Below are 17,153 nucleotides of genomic sequence, written 5' to 3'. Positions count from 1 at the left end.
ATGGATAGTAATAATTATAAGCAGGATTGTTCCCATTTAGAAAATGCAGGAAACTTAACTGCATCCCTTAATTTCCTTATGCTCAAGTTCAAGCCTCTGGACCTTCCTGTTTATCTGTTCTTCTGCACTTCTTTGCTCTTGCTTTAAGTGTTGGAATACATACAGGATTGTTAAGAACTGACATTAATTGCAACTACATTTATTCTGAAATATAGCTTGACATTATTAACGTTATTACAAAGTACTCAATACAACCATAAGTAATATGTCTCCACAAAGCATCTAATAGCCAAACTAAATCTTTCTTCACTAACATCCAAACAGACATAGAGCAGAAAATCCTCCACACCATGAAAAAATATTGCTGAAGTCAGAAGACCAGTGTCTGAGTCCACAGTATGTTGAATATACCTGGGTCAAATCCTGAGTTTTTCTTTAGTTTTAAGGAGCTAATGCATTGTGCTTTTCTTAAAATGATTGGGATGTTATTAATTAATTACAATTCTCTAACCAGTAGGGTTTGTAGGTATTTAAGGGTTCTCAATATTTATTCTATACTTAGGTTTTTTTCTTTAGCCTAAAGAAATGAAATGTGAAAATTAATGAAAATGAAATGTGAAAATTAATTTCTACTATTTCAATCTAGCTTTCCCTTCACCTTAGATACATTTTTATTTTATAAACAAAATGATTTTTAAAGAACAAATGCTACTGGCAGTTAATATATACTATTTAAAATACAATAGTAAATATATTTGTAAAGCAAAAATGTATATATTTACAAAGGTAGTCACAGAAGCCAAATAGTCTTAACATTTGGGTCCCATGATGCAACTTCTAAAAACATTACATCTTTAAAGAACAAATGATAAAGTATGAACTTAGTAGTCTTTATTAAATAAGCATAGTGTCTAGAGGCAAAATATGGGGAGAACTTTCTCCATTCTGGTTTCAAAGCAAACAGAAAATAAATCATTTCACTGGCAAGTAAAGATAGAAAAGGCAAACTGCTGCCAATAGAGTAAAATAAACTGTGTATATGACATCTCTGTGTAGGCAGCAATTAATATAGGCCCACATGTGCTGATCACTGAAATTTACTCCACCTACATAAATCACGCACATTTGAGCTCTATGCAGGTATAGAACAGGGAGTTTGAAGTCTGAGGATATAACCTATTACAGGGCTGGCCAACTTTTGGGTAGCAGGGGGCACATGCCTCATGGGCCATAGACCCACGGGCCATATGCTGCCTGGCTGGCATTTCTCACTGCCCCTCCTTAGTTGCTATGTGGGCAGCATGGGCAACCAAGTCCATCTCTTGCCACATGGACAACCCAGGTCTCTTCCTGCCACGTGGTCAGAGTCCTCCCACTGCCCCCCCACTGCCCTCCCTCTGCCTCTAGGAGCTGAGGGAAAAAGAGCTTGGAGATCTTGGGCAGGAACCATGGGGACACAGAAGCCAGGCAGGAGCCCAGGGAGTTGTATGTTAATCCCTCATGGGCTGGATGCAGCCTCTGGGCCTCCTGTTAGACAGCCATGACCTAGTGCATTCAGTCTCATTTGCCAGACCGGGAAGAGCTGCAATGAGACAACTAAAGCCATATGCTCTGTTTGTGTAAATGGTGTCTCTCTGGTGAATGTAAAGGCATGCTTGCAACTTGCAGGAGTTATCTAGTCCCTAATTATCATCTTGCTTTAATGCAGATGGCTGGTTTAGAACAGGCCCGTCTCAGTTCAAAGCTGCTGGGGGGGGGGGCACTTGACGCATAGGCCTCACCAGTGGGGAACCATGGATCATGGGAGCCACCCAGGCTGCACACCTCATGCACATGTGTACAGGTAGACTCTTCTTCCATTGCTGCACCACACATGCAGGTGAATGCCCCCTGTGCATATGTGCAGAGGGGCATGCTTCTGTGCAGCATAGCACCCCACCTCACCTGTGTTGTATAGGCCTTCCAGGCTGCTGGCTTCCCTGGCAGTTCAGGCTGCTTCATGTCATGCCTTGAGCTTCTGGTTGCTGCTGCTGTGTGAAAAATAGGGGCAGGACTGGCCAGGTGGGAACCCAGGGGCTGCATGTTAACCCCTCACAGACTGCATGTGGCACATAGGCTGCCAGCTGGACAGCCCTGATTTAGATGAAGCAAGAGATTCTTTACAATACTTACAGCTACAAAAGTGTTGGATTTAATTTCCCTGTTGGTGCTAATTCAAATTAGATGTAGGATGGTCATTACCAATGTGAGCATTCTTACCCTATTTCTATTGTATATTCTTTGTTTCTCAGCCTGAAGAGTATCTAACAAGCCTACAAGAAAGAAGGCTCAGGTTTTATTTTATTAGGTAAGTGTTCTTCAGTTACAGTTTTAAAAAGGGTGTCTGAGCTGAATGGCGGCAATATTGTGAATTGACAGGAGAAATATGTTACAAAAATACCACGTCAAGACCTTGCTTTTGACAGAATGTGAATCAAAGTATAATGCTTTCACCTTTACTAGTGATAAAAGGGGCACTGAATTTTATCTCCATAAAGCCATCAGTAAGAAAACTTGCAGAACTGAAATTCACCAGATCAAGAGCTTATATTTCTTTTTCTTCCTTATGTTGTGTTGGTGTTTGTTTTATCCAACAAACATTTAACTTAAAAATTACATTTGAACAAGATGGTAAACAATGCTACAGGGTGCATGTACATGGTGCCTAAAATGGGGGAGCACACCACTATGTGCCCATCATCTGTAAACCCATGTGATCGCTATGTCACCGTAGCGCACCATACAGTGACATAGCACATCACTACAGTGACATAGGGCAACGTCCGTTATTATGATCCAATATACAACATCCATTATTCATTAAGACAAAGTGATTGAAAAGCAGTCCTTTTTCATAGGACCTCTCACTGCATATTAGGGCAAATGTTTAGGTGGTGTAAATTGGCACAGCTGACATCATCACTGCTGTCATCATCTTAAGATGTCTTTTATTATTAACTATTAACAGTATTTAAGAACCAGTGTGACTTTTGATTAAAGGTAAACGTGTATACATTTATGAAAGAACCAGAACATACACAATTCTAAGTTCTGGACCATATACTGAATAAGCAAAGAACAGATAGTAGAATCAACATAATTAATCCTTAAAACCAGCCTTTTAAAAGTTTGCAAATAATCTGTCCCTTTAAAATGCCCGAAGTTGAAATTTCCAGGGGAAGTCCTATACAGTCGCACAGTGTTTGACACTGCGAGGAAGTAAAGACAGATACATATCCTAAAAGACTTTTGCCGATGTGTCAGACCTGTACTGAGTTCATCAGTTGGGCTCATAGTCATTTTGAAGGTACATTGCACTGGGTTCAAAAAACTGAAAGAAAAGGTTCAAACAGAAATGTCAGTTGTGCTGCCAACAATGTAGAAGGTAATCAACAACAGAGCTCATCTGCTTTAGATCTCCAGTTGTAGCAATAGGCTTAAAACACCTGAACTAAGGTGTGGGGGGGGGGCGCGGAGGGGGTGTTTAGAAGCAGAACTTCCTACTTGGATCAATGAAGCTCAAATCTAAGAAAGCATGATGATGATTCCAGTTTTTTTCCCTCCTACACTTTAATTTGGCCATGTTTAAAGTGAAATATGATATGATATATATTGCATAGGTCAGCTAGGCCTTATGAATATTCTCACATTATTTATGTGAAATGCCTTTTCAGTTCTCACATGTCTCTGTTCTGATCTATCCACTCTACTGCAAAAATTAATTCCTGTCACATCTCTGGCCCATTCACTCCTTAGCTAGTGTCTACTCTGCTTCTTCAGTCCTCAAAAAAACCTTTTTTCTTCACTTCATCATGTAGCTCTCCCACCTCCAGTTACTCTCCTGCTGTTACCTCATGCCCTGCACTTTAACTTAATGCCCTTTTGCTTCCCTTCTTTTTCAAGTGTCTATAAAAGTTGACCTCTGCCTCAAATGTCACCTCTTTGCCATGTAACACTCTTCCTTCAAGTCCTCCTCATAACTGACTCTTCTGACACAGTTCAATATTGTAATATATAAAAATAGAATAAAAAAACTCTGTAGGAAGAGCGGGACTGATTATTTTAGAAAGGCAGTGCATAAAAAGGTAATGTGGCAAAGAGCATACAAAATAATGAATACAACAAAGAAGTAAGATTGGGCACTTGGCAAGGGACTTAACTGTATTGAAAGGCAGCAAATTTAAAGCTGATAAAATGAAATTCTTTTTCACACAGCATGCAATTAGCTGGTGGCACTCGTTGCCAAAAAGTATAATGAAGCCAGGAGCTTTGCAGGACTCAAGAGGGAGTTGGACATTTACATGGTTATCAAGACATCTAGACCTACAATAATCAGGACTGGATTAACAACAAAAACCTCATGTTTCAAGTCATAAACCAAGCTGTTAGTGATGGTGAGGAGATTATTCCATATCTACCTACTCTAGGACTGCTTTACCTGAAAGGTATATTGCCTTGTTTAGAGCATACTGGGTTGGATGAGCTTGTGGTCCATTCCTTAATGGTAATTCCTGTAAATTATTCATCGAAACCTAGTCACCCAGTTCTGTGGGAGACCTGCTGTATATATGGAGGAAATTATCATTCCTGTATTACTTTTTCCAAAGTTACTGTTTCTTTGGGTTCAGTAAAAACTGCCCTATTTGTTTCCCAAAGCTTATTTTTTCATTTTCCATTTAGGAATGTCTGTATCTGAGCTGTTTGCCTGGCAATTTTGCTATTTTGTTTCTTATGAGGGGAAGGGGTGAGGTTATTGTTTTTTCTTTCTTGCTGTCTTTTTTTGTTAATGGGTACCTCCTCAACAAATATTATGAGCATGGAAATAGAGGTGGCAGAATTCCAGTTTCACCACATTTTTATTTCTTCCATTTAAATTATGAATTCACTTTACAGAGAAAGGGAATAAGTCCTCTTAGAACAGTGATTTTAAATGTTTTCTTTTCATATTATAAATATGTACCAAACTGTAGCAGTATTTTTTCCTGCTGCTACAGTTAAACATCTATCAGCACTTCCAGAGACTTGTAAAATTATCAATTTACTATAGTCTAAAAACTAATACTAAATGTATGGCTTGGGAGTCGTTCATATAAAAATGTTAAATACTTTATTTTTTCATTATTAATTATGGTGGAAAAAAATCAGTTGGAGACTAGTAACCACTGACCATAAAACCTAGCACATAGAAGACAGAACATTGTGTAAGATTCACTGCCCTGCTCTGCTGTTATAACTGCTGACTTGCCCCACCATGGGTACTTTAGTCCTGAACAACTGTTAAACAGTAATAGCCAATTATTTCAAATACAGCAAGTCATGTGATGGCTTTATGAGGTAGATAACTGATATTCAGGGACAAAGGAAACTCATTTCCACTCATGACCTAAACAGGAGAGTCTAGGGCAGGACTTTTTCCTATCTTCTCCATGAATAGAAAATTCACTTAAAACATCTACAATTTTCTTCCAACTGTTTCTGAAGATGCTGCTATTTTTTTTAACAGGGAAAAAGCACAGTTACAGAAAGTTTGGTGAAGGGATGCACTAGCTTGTCTGATTCAAAGAGCTGTGTTTAGTTCAAGACCAACTTGAGAGATGCAGGACGGGAGTCCAGCTTTTTTATGCTATTTTTGCTATCCCTCTGGCTTGACGTCATCAAGATCAACCGAATAACATCAAGCAGGTTAGAAGGCTGCCAAAGGTTTGGTTCGAGCAGCCAGGTTTCAGAAAGATTCAGTAACATCCCAATAGTCCATCTTTTCCTTAGCCATACTATACTGGATAGACACTGAGGGGAGAGCTTATGATCTAACATGGGAGGATTCCACTATGCAAAGAAATTACTACAGTGCTTGGATCCACTGGGTTTGTGAATACCTTGCACTGATGGACTGGTGCAAATGTCCCATGAATCTAGTGCAATGTTTTAGGTGTATACTATATGTTGATCATTTGGCATAAATGCTCAATTATTATTTTTTAACTTGTTGATTTGTTGGGTTTGGCACATAGTGGGTGCATGTACATGAGATGCTAACTGCACAGTAGCCTAATAACACTGTGCAGAAGTGTGCTAGGCAAAAACTGTGCTAATAGGCTACTGCCCAGTAGCATTAGGTTACTGCATAATTAGGGCACATCCAGAGGAGCACAGCTGTGTAGTATGTGATGCTGCAAACATTTACAGAGTCACATACCGCACAGTCCAGTGGTCTCCGTGTTGCAATGGCACGCTGCGCAAGCATGCATTGTGCCAGTCCTTTTTTTCCCACGAGGTTTTTTGACCCCTGGATATCTCCTTTTTTATTGGATATCCAGAGGTCAAAAAAAAAACATGGAAAAAAGGACTGGCACAGCGCATGCTTGGGCAGCAAGTGCTGCTGAAAAACAGAGCTGGCCCACCTGGAACTCTTCTATGGCTATTGGCCAGGTTCTGTGCAGCAGAATTGCCATGGCTACAGCCCCAGGGGACCCCCAGAACCCCAGGTAAAGATGCTGGGGCCAACCCAGTGCTGGCTTCAGCCTCTCCTACCTCACCTGGGGCAATTTGCTACGTGCCGAAGAGCACATGGCACAAGTGTTCGCCAGGGACAAGTAGCTGCGGTGCTAGATGCTGCTAGTTGTCCCCAGGGAACCAAACTTCCACACACGTGTGGACACACCCTTAGTGTCTGTGTAAACCTGTGTGCTGGTACTTGCACACTACCGCCAGTTACAGTGCATTGATTTAATACTTAGTTATGCAAGTACTAAACTTAATGTGCAGTAATTACGGTACATTAATAAATATGTAGATGCACCCAGTGAATATTATAAGCAATGTTAAAACAATATTTTCCCCTTATTTGTCTTAGGATTTGCTGCAATTGTTTGTCCTACGATCATTTCTGTTGGGTAGGTTCGTTATACTCGCTGTTCTTCTTAATATTCAGAATAAGGCAAAGATGGAAAAAAATATGTGAGAAAATGAAATCTACTTCTAGTGTCTCTGTATATCTAGTATATTAATTTCATTTTCCTTCTTATCATTTCTGCAAAACTGTACTATTCTTGATAAGAAAAATGACTTAATGGTAACAATTTGACATTTTGTAAAGCACTGCACACCATAATGAATCCCAAAGTGCTTTACACATTTTATTATCTGATACATTAAATAAACTATACAAGAATCACTTGGTTCACTAGCTCCTGAAATGCAGCCATCTCTGATTTGGGCAATAAATGTAACTATTTAATGGTGCAAAGAAACACTGCACAGAGTTTTGGAACCTGATCCTTATCTTGATTGAAATTACTCAACCCAGATGATGATCTGAAACCAGGTTGCTCAAGTAGGATAGAACACTGCAGCCTACTGAAAGCAAGGGACAAATCTGGAAACAATATAACTATCACCACGTTGCACCAATGTTAACACCCCTGCTTTTGCAAAAAGTACCAAGAAACTTTAGTATGAATGACAGCGTTTCATTTCTATTACTCATCCAAAAGAAGTTGTATCGGATCTTTAGCTACGTAAAATTGCATTCCCTCTGTTGAATTAGTCATTGGAAAGACACTAGTTTAAAACAGCTGAAGATCTGACTCAAGCTGTAGCCACAGTCTTCACCATACCGGTGTATTGATTCTGTATACATTAAAAAGCCAGAAGTTGTAGGCTCTAAAAACACCAACTCCCTTTATTACTATGCCTATGCTAAGATTTTCGTAAAGGTCACCCAATCAGACATGCTCTCAGACTACCCCTGTTTAGATTGGCATATCATTCAATGTGGATATTTCATGAAATCTGACTGCACCAAGTATAGGTATTGCATTTATCTGTGAAGCCAATTAAAATTATACCTTTGGAAAATCTGCACAACACCAATCCTGACTGGACAACAGTTTACATCAGTGAGATGCAAATCTGTATTATTAAAATCCTGCAAAACACTTACGCTTGCATTTCCCTTTGCACTCCAAGCCTGGGGCCAAAGCCAAAGCTGGAGCTTCTTGCCCTGAGCCAGTACTTGAATCTAAGATGAAGCTTTATTTCCCCCATGTTGTTTGGGGAAAACACCACATAAATACAGTGTATAACTATCATTGTAAAAAACTGAATAAACTAGGGAACAGTATTAAAATACACATAGTTTACTTTTTTTTTAAAGATTAAAACACTATAACTAGAATGCATCATTTTGATGAAGCAGATTCGAGTATATGGATTAAGCTTCATTGTTACTTTATGTAAATTATGTCATCAGAGCACTATTAGGTACCAGTATACTGTTGGGCAAACACTTGGTTGGAAATGGTTTTCAGTCAGGGATGATCCTGGCTTGAGCAGGGGGCTGGATTAGATGACTTCATGAGCACCCTTCCAGTCCTACTTTATGATCCTAATGATTTTTATTATTTGTTAAAGGAATTTATTTCATATTCCATGTTTAGTTACTTTGACCTGGTCTTGAAGTTGAGTTGATTTATACTTATCTGTGTAGAGACAAATCCTACAAACTCTAACTATAGTCCCAGCTGTGTTTACCAGAGTACCCTTTTAATTGTAGCTGTGGTGGAGGATTTCTGCTATGGTATAAAGTAGTGTAACTTTGGGAGTGTTTAAGAGTGATATGTTAAAAAGAGTTATAGTCTTCACTATTTTTCTGTGTTTTAGAAATCTTTAAAAAATCTGGGGTTAATAGTAATATGTATTAACTGATATATATACAGATATAGATATATCAGTTTAAATATTTCATAGCTACTTTGGAAAACCATCAATAATACTGATTAATTTTACAGGCCTCAAGTTAGAATTTGTATCGCAAATCAGAATAGCTCCACTGAAGTCAACAGAGCTATCTCTGAGTGGTAGCTAGAGACCTGGTCCTTAAACTGCTTTGCTACAAGCATATATAATAATTATACACAACAACTAACATATCTAACACAACAGCTTTAGATGAACTTGAATACATATTCAAATGTGCATACAAGATATATTTTAATATATCAACATTTAGTTCTATTTCTGATTATTTAGTCTTGTCCAAATGTGGCAGTTTCTCTCTCAAACATAGCTAAGTGAGCTTACAATGTGCATTGCAAAATATTATGATGTTGAAAGACAACATGGTAATGAAGCAAATATATATAGTTTGTATCATTCCTCTGTCCCATGAGTTGCATTAAGGCAGAGGAAGAGGGACGTGGGAGTAGTGACAATTTAAATTGTTAAAAGAAAGATGTAAAGTGTAATGACTGCATAGAAATGATAATCTCATTATCAAAATGTTATCCCACAATGCAGTTTATAGAAAATGTATCATTGCTGAACCTCTTAAACCTCTTAAAATAATGCTGGGACTACTGAGGAGAAGCCATTGCTCTGTTTAATGCAAATAAAACTAATTTTTTTAAAGAAAGTTCATAAAAGTGTGTATGTGTATGTCAGAGAAAAGATAAACAAGGGTTCATAGGGATTAAAATGTATAATAATAATGAAACTGTATTCAGAAAGAATCCATTCTACATAAAGTTCCTTTTTCCCCAACAGAAAATGTTTAGAATATTTTGAACATTTTACGCAGACATTCTAAAATAAACTCTTACTTATCCTATTGAGGAAATCTTGGGAGATATTAGGGTTCTTATCTCCTCTACTGCATTGCTTCAGCAACTACCTTCCTTGCTTCAATTACAAAGATTAAGCAATGGAAAAATAAGGTTTATATATTTGTTGAGAATACTGCTGAAAATGCAGTCAAAGACAATTGTCCTGGTCTTGGTCAAAGTCAAAAGAAAGTAGAAATAAAAGTTTTAGATATGGGCTTCCATATAGAATGACTATGCTGTATTGAAAACATCTTTGTCACTAGATGCTATTTACAGTTGACTATTATAGATTGATAGCAACACCCATTCCCCCTGAAAGCAACATGAATTAAATGCTACTACTCACTTCCATAGTGTCTTTTGAAAGGTAAACAATCCAATATACCAGGTTGAATCCTGCAAATGCTACTGGAAAGAGGATCCTGGAATACTGGTCTATTTTACTAGTGCCTCCAATTTCTGGTTCTGGTGGTGGAGCTGGTGGAGGAACTGATGCTGGTTGAACTCGATACACGGTATTAGGCATTATACTGGTATCAGGAGACACGTTTGCCTGAGATGTCATGGGATTCGTTCGCTTCTTCAAGTTACAGTTGGAATGAGAGGGCTGGGGGAGAAAAAATGCTTATTATACAGGTTCCAGACTCTCAGGTCTGGGATTTGACCTGCATGTTCACGATTTCTTTCAAAACAGTGAAATCAGCCATCCTGCAATCTGATGCCCTTCTACTTGTCTTTCCAACATTTTCTTTTCTTCCTCTACTTCAGCACAGCATAGACATACAACTCATATATACACACATGCTAATAACCTGAACCTGTCAACTACATTCAAGAGCACAATTCCCATGAGGCTTACATGAACACATCTGAGGACATTTGTTCAAAAACGCTGACATAAGAGGATAAAAGCAAAGTTCCTCTACACATGTGTGGGTGTTACCTTCTTTATATAAAGAGTCTGGGTGAAGGGTAAAGATTAAATATGGAGCTGAACAGGAGAGAAAATTAAGGGTATGTCTACAAGGAATTCCAGAGACATGACTACATCAGCGTGCTGAGGACTTTAGGTAAATACTTGATGGCTTAAGACAGGGTTGTCCAGCTGCTTAGTGGCCAGGGGATGCATGCCCCATGGGTGCAATAAGGGTGCAGACCTCCAGGTGCTCCCTTATTGCACTAGGCATGGAAGTGCTCCCCACCTCCCACTGCATTGGGCCTTTGGTCACTTTCCTGTCACAGCAGGAAGTAAAAGATAGGTGGAACAGGAGTCTTGAGCCTCTGGCAGCTGCTGCTGCTGATGCAGCTGAATAAATGGTGGGAAAGCAATGCCAGGTAGGAAACTGGGGACCACAAATTAACCCCTCATGACTTGTATGTAGCCTACAGGAGGTCATCTGAATCTCCCTGGCTTAAATCTATGCTTGTGTGGCTATTTGCAACCTGAGCTAGCTCAGACATGTCCACGTGAGATGTTATCATTTCTTTGTGCTGCAGTGTAGATGTATCCTGAAAGAGAGAAGACAGATGAAAAATGGCAAATGAAAAGAAATTAACTGAATATGTGCTTGAGACATTGCCTTTAGTACCTTAATCTACATGGAATTCAACCCTTAGAGTTATGTATGTCTCTTTGATTCCAGCAAAAAATGTATGCGAAAAGATTAGGAGAGATGCTTATCTCTTGAATATGAGAACTGAAGCTAAGAAGAGATGTTTATCTCTGAGATATAGATCTCTCAGATCCTCTTCAAATGAGGATTGTCTTCTTTTTCTTTCTTATTTTTTTGGCATTACTAATCCAAAAAAGAGTAAATTCTCCTGTCTTTACTACTTAGTAGAATATCATTAACCTTTGCAGCTTTCCTATGAAAGCCCATTCCTCTGAAGCCAAATCCAGATGTGAGGCATGTGTGATTAGTGATGCTGCGAACCACTCTGTGCCACAAACCACATGCCCAGCATAACCCAAATTTGCAGCCCGGGGCAAAATATGCTACCCCGGTAGGAAAAAACGCCACGAATAAAGCAGTGTGGCACGCACCACAGAAACATGAACCAGCAAACATGGAGGCTCCGTCCTCCTGAGAGACACTGGCTGCCGGCCTCCATTTTTTCCCTAGTTCCTCCAGCACACTGTGAGCCAGGAGGAACAGGGAACAGCAGTTTCCCTGAAGCAGGGTATTACTTTACACCAGACCTCACATATAGGGGTGTGTGCAATGGCAAAAGCAGCAGAACAAATTTGTGCTTTTTTTCCCACTGCAAATGCGTCGGGGAAGCCCTCAGATTGCAACTTAGCCATGAAATCTTTAATATTTGGCTGGACCTGTAGACACGTTCCAAACAATTCAGAGTTCTGTTTATTACTTTTTCCATCCTATCAGTTTCAGAAGGGCTGAAAGCAGATCCTGAATGCAGTGAAGCTGAATGAACTCGCCTGAGACTCCCTAGTCACCAAGGATGTGCTTATTCATAATGCTACTTTCATTCTATGCGGTTTCCTGTAGTTGATATTTTCCCCTCAAGTTTAGATGGCAGTGGATTCACTGACTAAATAGGAAAGGTGGGCCAGTGATTAGAGCTCTAATCATAGCCAGACCTGCATTCAGTTTTCTGACTCTGCATAATTTGCTCTAAGGACGATAGAGGTAAGAAATACATTCCTTTCTGTACAAGACAATAACATTCTCTGTGTCTCTCTCTTTACCCTGTCATCTTTTCTTTCATGGGTGCCAAATTCCCTACTCACACAAAGTCAAATAACCGGTGAGTGCCACATTTTGCACAGAACTTGCACAATATGCATACTGTAAGACTGTACACTGTCTGGATCTAAGGGCCCTGCTACCCATTCAAATTAAAGATGGATAAAAAACAGCTATAGAGTTGTTACACATTTTGAAGCACTAACTTTATAGTTGGCTGGTTCTTTTTAAAGCTGGATAGTCATTTTTATCATGTGATAACAATTACTTTGTACAATTGGCTAGTCTAAATGTATTGTATGATTAATTAGTCACTGGCATAAAATATGAAACGTGTATGATTATGTATTTTCTAGGTACACAGAAACTGATTTTGGAGGGGGATCATCCACAGATGTCACAGAAACATGTTCACTTACGTAAATCATAAAATTAATTCTCCTCTCTACAAACTGACTGAGACTGAGCCATTACTTTCATACCATTTGCTTTGTAATTCCCCTGCTTTGAATCTGGAATGTTACTGCTACAAAGTAGCTTGTCTTTTGCTTTACTCCAGAAATGCTTGGTTTTTCTACAGTTCAGGAGAATAGCAGATTAAAGAGCATTTGTTATTACACAGGGCCAATTATCATATAACAACATTATCATGTGCATTAGACTATGTTCTTTTCTCAGTTATGTAAGTAATATTGAGAATCACTTCAGTGCAGTAACAGAAATATAGCAGTGCCCAGCTGGTATAAACTGGAACAGGAATAGGCCCCTGCCACTTGAGGGCAGCATTTGCTGCCCATATGGTAAAGATTGCATTATTCTCCTTTGCAGTTTTATTAATACTGCTGTGGGGGGTGGGCTTTCCAGACAATTCTGGCAATTGTTTATTAAAATGGAATTTGAACAATTCTTTCTTTCGTGTATCCTGAATTTTCATAAATAAATATCATCACTTGATCTGAAGGACGCTTTTTCTACCCTAATGAGAACTTATGGGGCTGTTGCCATGATGAAGTGCTAGTGTCTCCTAGTCAGAGTAGTGCTCTCTTTCCATTTTATCTTCTGTTTTTTGTTGGACGGCCCAGCTGTCTACCTCCTTCATTCGCAAAATCCTTGATATCAGATTCAATGTCTGGACTATATTATTAGTCCCATTTCTTTTGCACTGCTGAGCAATATAGAGGACATGAATAGAAAGGACAAAGGATCCATTAGCTCAGGTCAGCAAAGGGAGGTAACAGTCTGGACTTACTATTCAAGCTAAATTGCAAAAGCATGGGCTCTGTGACATTTGAACTCTGGGATATAGCTGGAGTCATTGATTTGCTTTATTTGGATTTTCCCTTTGAAGTGTTTTTATCTGACAAGGAACTGTAGCCTCCAGTGAGGTGCTAAGATCTCAGCCCAAATATTAAGGAGACAGTACTTTCTAGGGTTTTACATTGTTTCCTATTTTGGCAGAATGTACTACACGAATTTGTGCAGCACCCCTAAGAGAGCCTCTCAAATGCAGTTCATTGCTTTACAAAAGACACTGCGTGTTAAAGGATATAACCTTTTAAAAGTAGGAACAAGTTGTTTTATAGTGAAATTAAACAAAAAGGCTCTATTCCTGCAGTCTGACTCATGTCAATCTGCCTTTGCATCAGTATAGAGTACTGCTACCGTTAGTGGGACTCCACGTGCAATTAATTGTCCAGCATTGTGGACTGCACTGCAGGATTGGGGCCTAATTTGGCACGTAATACAACACAACTAAAAAGGAAGTGCTATGTTATGGAGATAAATAAGGTGAAGTCTTGATCTGTGTATGCTATTGCAGTTCAATTGACCAAATCCCTCATAAGGTCGACAGAGCAGCCTCATGTATTCTATCAAGAGACTGAGGTCTATCAGCTATCGTTGACTTTCCTTGGATCTATGCATGCTCAGTGTATCTCAGGAAGCTCTCAGCAAACTGTGAATTGGGGTCTTAACTCCAAATAGAAAAGAGAGCAAAGGCAGCTGTAGCCTCTAAGTTACTCTTCATTCTAGCCCTCTATAACTTTAGCTGGATGCTGTAACTGTTTTATAAGTGATTTTTATGTCTGTAATTATTTTTCTCAGGATATTTCTAATAAAAATATCGCATTTTTAAATGTATCTGTTGACCAGGTGTGGCGAATTATTTGGGCTGGAGGACCACTTAAGGAGCTTTCGTGAGCTGTTGCAAGCTGGGATCTGGCTGACCTGTCCCAGTGTGGCAGAGAGGTACTGACCCAGTCCAGAGCAGCCCCAGCTGAACCCAGCCCAGCATGGGGGATAAATTGATCCTATCCATCCTGGTCCATCTCCGGCACACCCACCACCAAGGATGTCAGATAGATTGGGCGGGTGGGATTCTCCATGGAGACTGACCTTGGATCCGCACAGGCAGGTTATGTTTGGCTGGGCAGATGGGATGGGGCTGTGGATGGGCAGAGAGCAGCATCCAGGACCAAGATGGGTGGGCAGGGCGATGACCGCATGGGACCAAGATCTGAGGCACTCCCTGCACATCCCTGTGACAGGTACAGGTTCCATGGGCAGGGACATGTGGGGAGTGGATCGTGGCTCTGTCCTGGCCCCCCACAATCCTGGCCCCAGCCCTGTCCACCTGGCCCATCCCATCTGCCTGGCCAGCCATGCACACAGTGGTCCCAGGCCAGCCTCCGTGAAGACTGCCTACTAACTCCATCCAGTGCCTTTGGCAGTGGGTGTGGGGAAGGGCTGGGGTGCCCAAGCAGTAAGGTTGGGTCCAGCAGCATTGGTTGACACTGGCAGCAGCAGCCAGAAAGAGCCACTGCTGTGGGAGCTGCCAGGAAGCTGAGTCCAACTACCATGCTGCACCGCCCTGCCCCTGCCCTGCTGCGTGCCCAAGGGTGGCAGGGCTGGCCACATGAAACCATGACCCAGGCTGGTCCCTGTGTCTGGGCCAGGTGGGGTCTGCAGGCAAAATAGAATCCCCTGGTGGGTCGTGTTTTGTCCGTCCCTGCTATAGAGCCTCATTCCTTTGTTCTGTCAATACGGTATTTTGCTACCAGTACAGCATGTTGTATGGCAGTAAAAAAATGAACATCTAATGGATGTGCCTAGACACTAGCAAATTTTAAACTAACAAATGTATATTTGTCCTTTTTCTGTCTCTCATTCACTAAACATTATATACCTTTTCTGTCAGTTCAGTGCAGTAAAAAAAAATCAATGGTAATATACTCTAAACTTTCAAACAGAAAAAAATGTATTTTTGCTCATTTCCTTTGAAATGTATTAGCTTAAGGGAATGGAATTTTGCTTTCATCATATTGAATTACAAAAGTAAAGCCAAGGGTCAATATAACTGGACAATACAGAACATTAAACAACACAGTTCTATCTCCTATTCTTTTTCTGTTTTAATGTTTTTGGCATTCTTATAGATGCGTAGAGTTCATACAGGTATTAAGTAAAGTACAGGAAATCACAGGTTTATGGCTTCTGGCTAGAGCCATAAAAGACTTAACTAAGGATTTGAAGTCCAACCTAACTCCCAGTTTAGGTACAAGTTCAAAATTGTGGTCCTCAAAACTCCTGTTTCTACTGAGGACTGGTCAAAAACCCTGAATATGCTTAAAGTTTCTAGGTACCTCTATTTTCACCAGTAAAGTCCTTTGAACACCTAAAGATCTGTTTCTGAGCAAGCAAGAGCATGCATGACTGTCTAACATACTACATATCTAAGAAATCATTTCTCAATTACTGTTCAAAGTAAAATATGCATATACGCATGCATTCAGTGGAATATAGGAACAAAGGTCTTTGCACTGGTTGAGAGAGTCTTGTTTATTTCTTCTGTTGTTTCCCCCCACCCAATAATATATATTTTATATATATATATATATATATATATAAAATGAAAAGTGAAACAGGTTCAAGAAAGGAAACTAGTATCCCCATCCCTCATACCCTATACTCATACCCTATAATCTAGTGCTAATAGCATTCCTCCAGAAGGCAGGAAATATAGGTTTCCTACAGAACAATGGTTCTCCACCTTTTTAGACTCAAGGCACCCCTTGAAGGTCTTTGCTCAATTTAACTATAGAAAAATAATAGGGCAATTCTTCTGCTCCAAAAAACTCAGAAAGATCCCACCAGGTCAGAGTGATTTTAACACTAGGAATTCCTATTTGAAAAATCTGGGTTTATCTTGTGAATCCTATGTGCATACCTAACAAGGCTAACAATGCTCAACCATTTCACCCTGGTTGAGAATCACCACTGACACAGAAGATGCATGGGAACTCAATCTGCCACATCCCTAACTGATGCTATAATGCTTTCTCTTCTGGTGTTTTGTCAATAAGGACTGGCACAGGCATTTAACTCGGGGAGAAAGGTTTGGAGGTGAGCCACAAATGGAAGGAGATGTCTCCATATCAGAGAGTGGTGGGATTAAGATCTACCCATCTCCTGCAAGATTACTTAGAAAATGATTTGGCACCAGTTTGAGGGTTGTCCATGCTGGCTTTCAAAATGTAGTATAGAGAGCTTAAGTATCTACTTCAGCTGCGTAGGGTCTGCTGAAGTGGTAAAATGCCTAAAAGTCTGGCACTGTGATCAGCATTCTCAGGCTGGCCCACTTATATTAAACTTGACTCCGGATTTCTGTTTTTCGTACAGCTATTGACTCCATCATGAACATCTAAACAGTATAAGACACTGGCAAAATTGGACCCCTAACTGTTAAAACTAGAATTAAAAATTACAAGAAAAACACTGAAATCAGGTCTTGGCCGGGAAATATTTC

At 39.9% G+C, this 17,153-nt stretch overlaps 1 protein-coding gene across 1 annotated transcript in view; it reads right to left on the bottom strand.

Moving 5' to 3' along the window:
- Positions 1 to 915: 915 nt before the first annotated feature.
- Positions 916 to 17,153, bottom strand: part of GABRA6 (gamma-aminobutyric acid type A receptor subunit alpha6) — a 32,399-nt gene continuing 16,161 nt past the window's right edge. Inside the window, exons 9-10 of the mRNA XM_090064429.1 lie at positions 9,988 to 10,248; positions 916 to 3,370 (exon numbers count right to left, since the gene is read on the bottom strand). Coding sequence (XP_089920555.1) covers positions 3,320 to 3,370; positions 9,988 to 10,248 — 312 coding nt within the window. The 3' untranslated portion in view covers positions 916 to 3,319. The remainder of the gene's footprint in view (positions 3,371 to 9,987; positions 10,249 to 17,153) is intronic.

This window comes from Crocodylus siamensis, chromosome 10, assembly GCF_052110815.1.
Source record: "Crocodylus siamensis isolate JL-2025a chromosome 10, ASM5211081v1, whole genome shotgun sequence".
Classification (NCBI taxonomy): Eukaryota; Metazoa; Chordata; order Crocodylia; family Crocodylidae; genus Crocodylus; species Crocodylus siamensis.
This window is presented reverse-complemented; position numbering and strand designations above follow the sequence as displayed.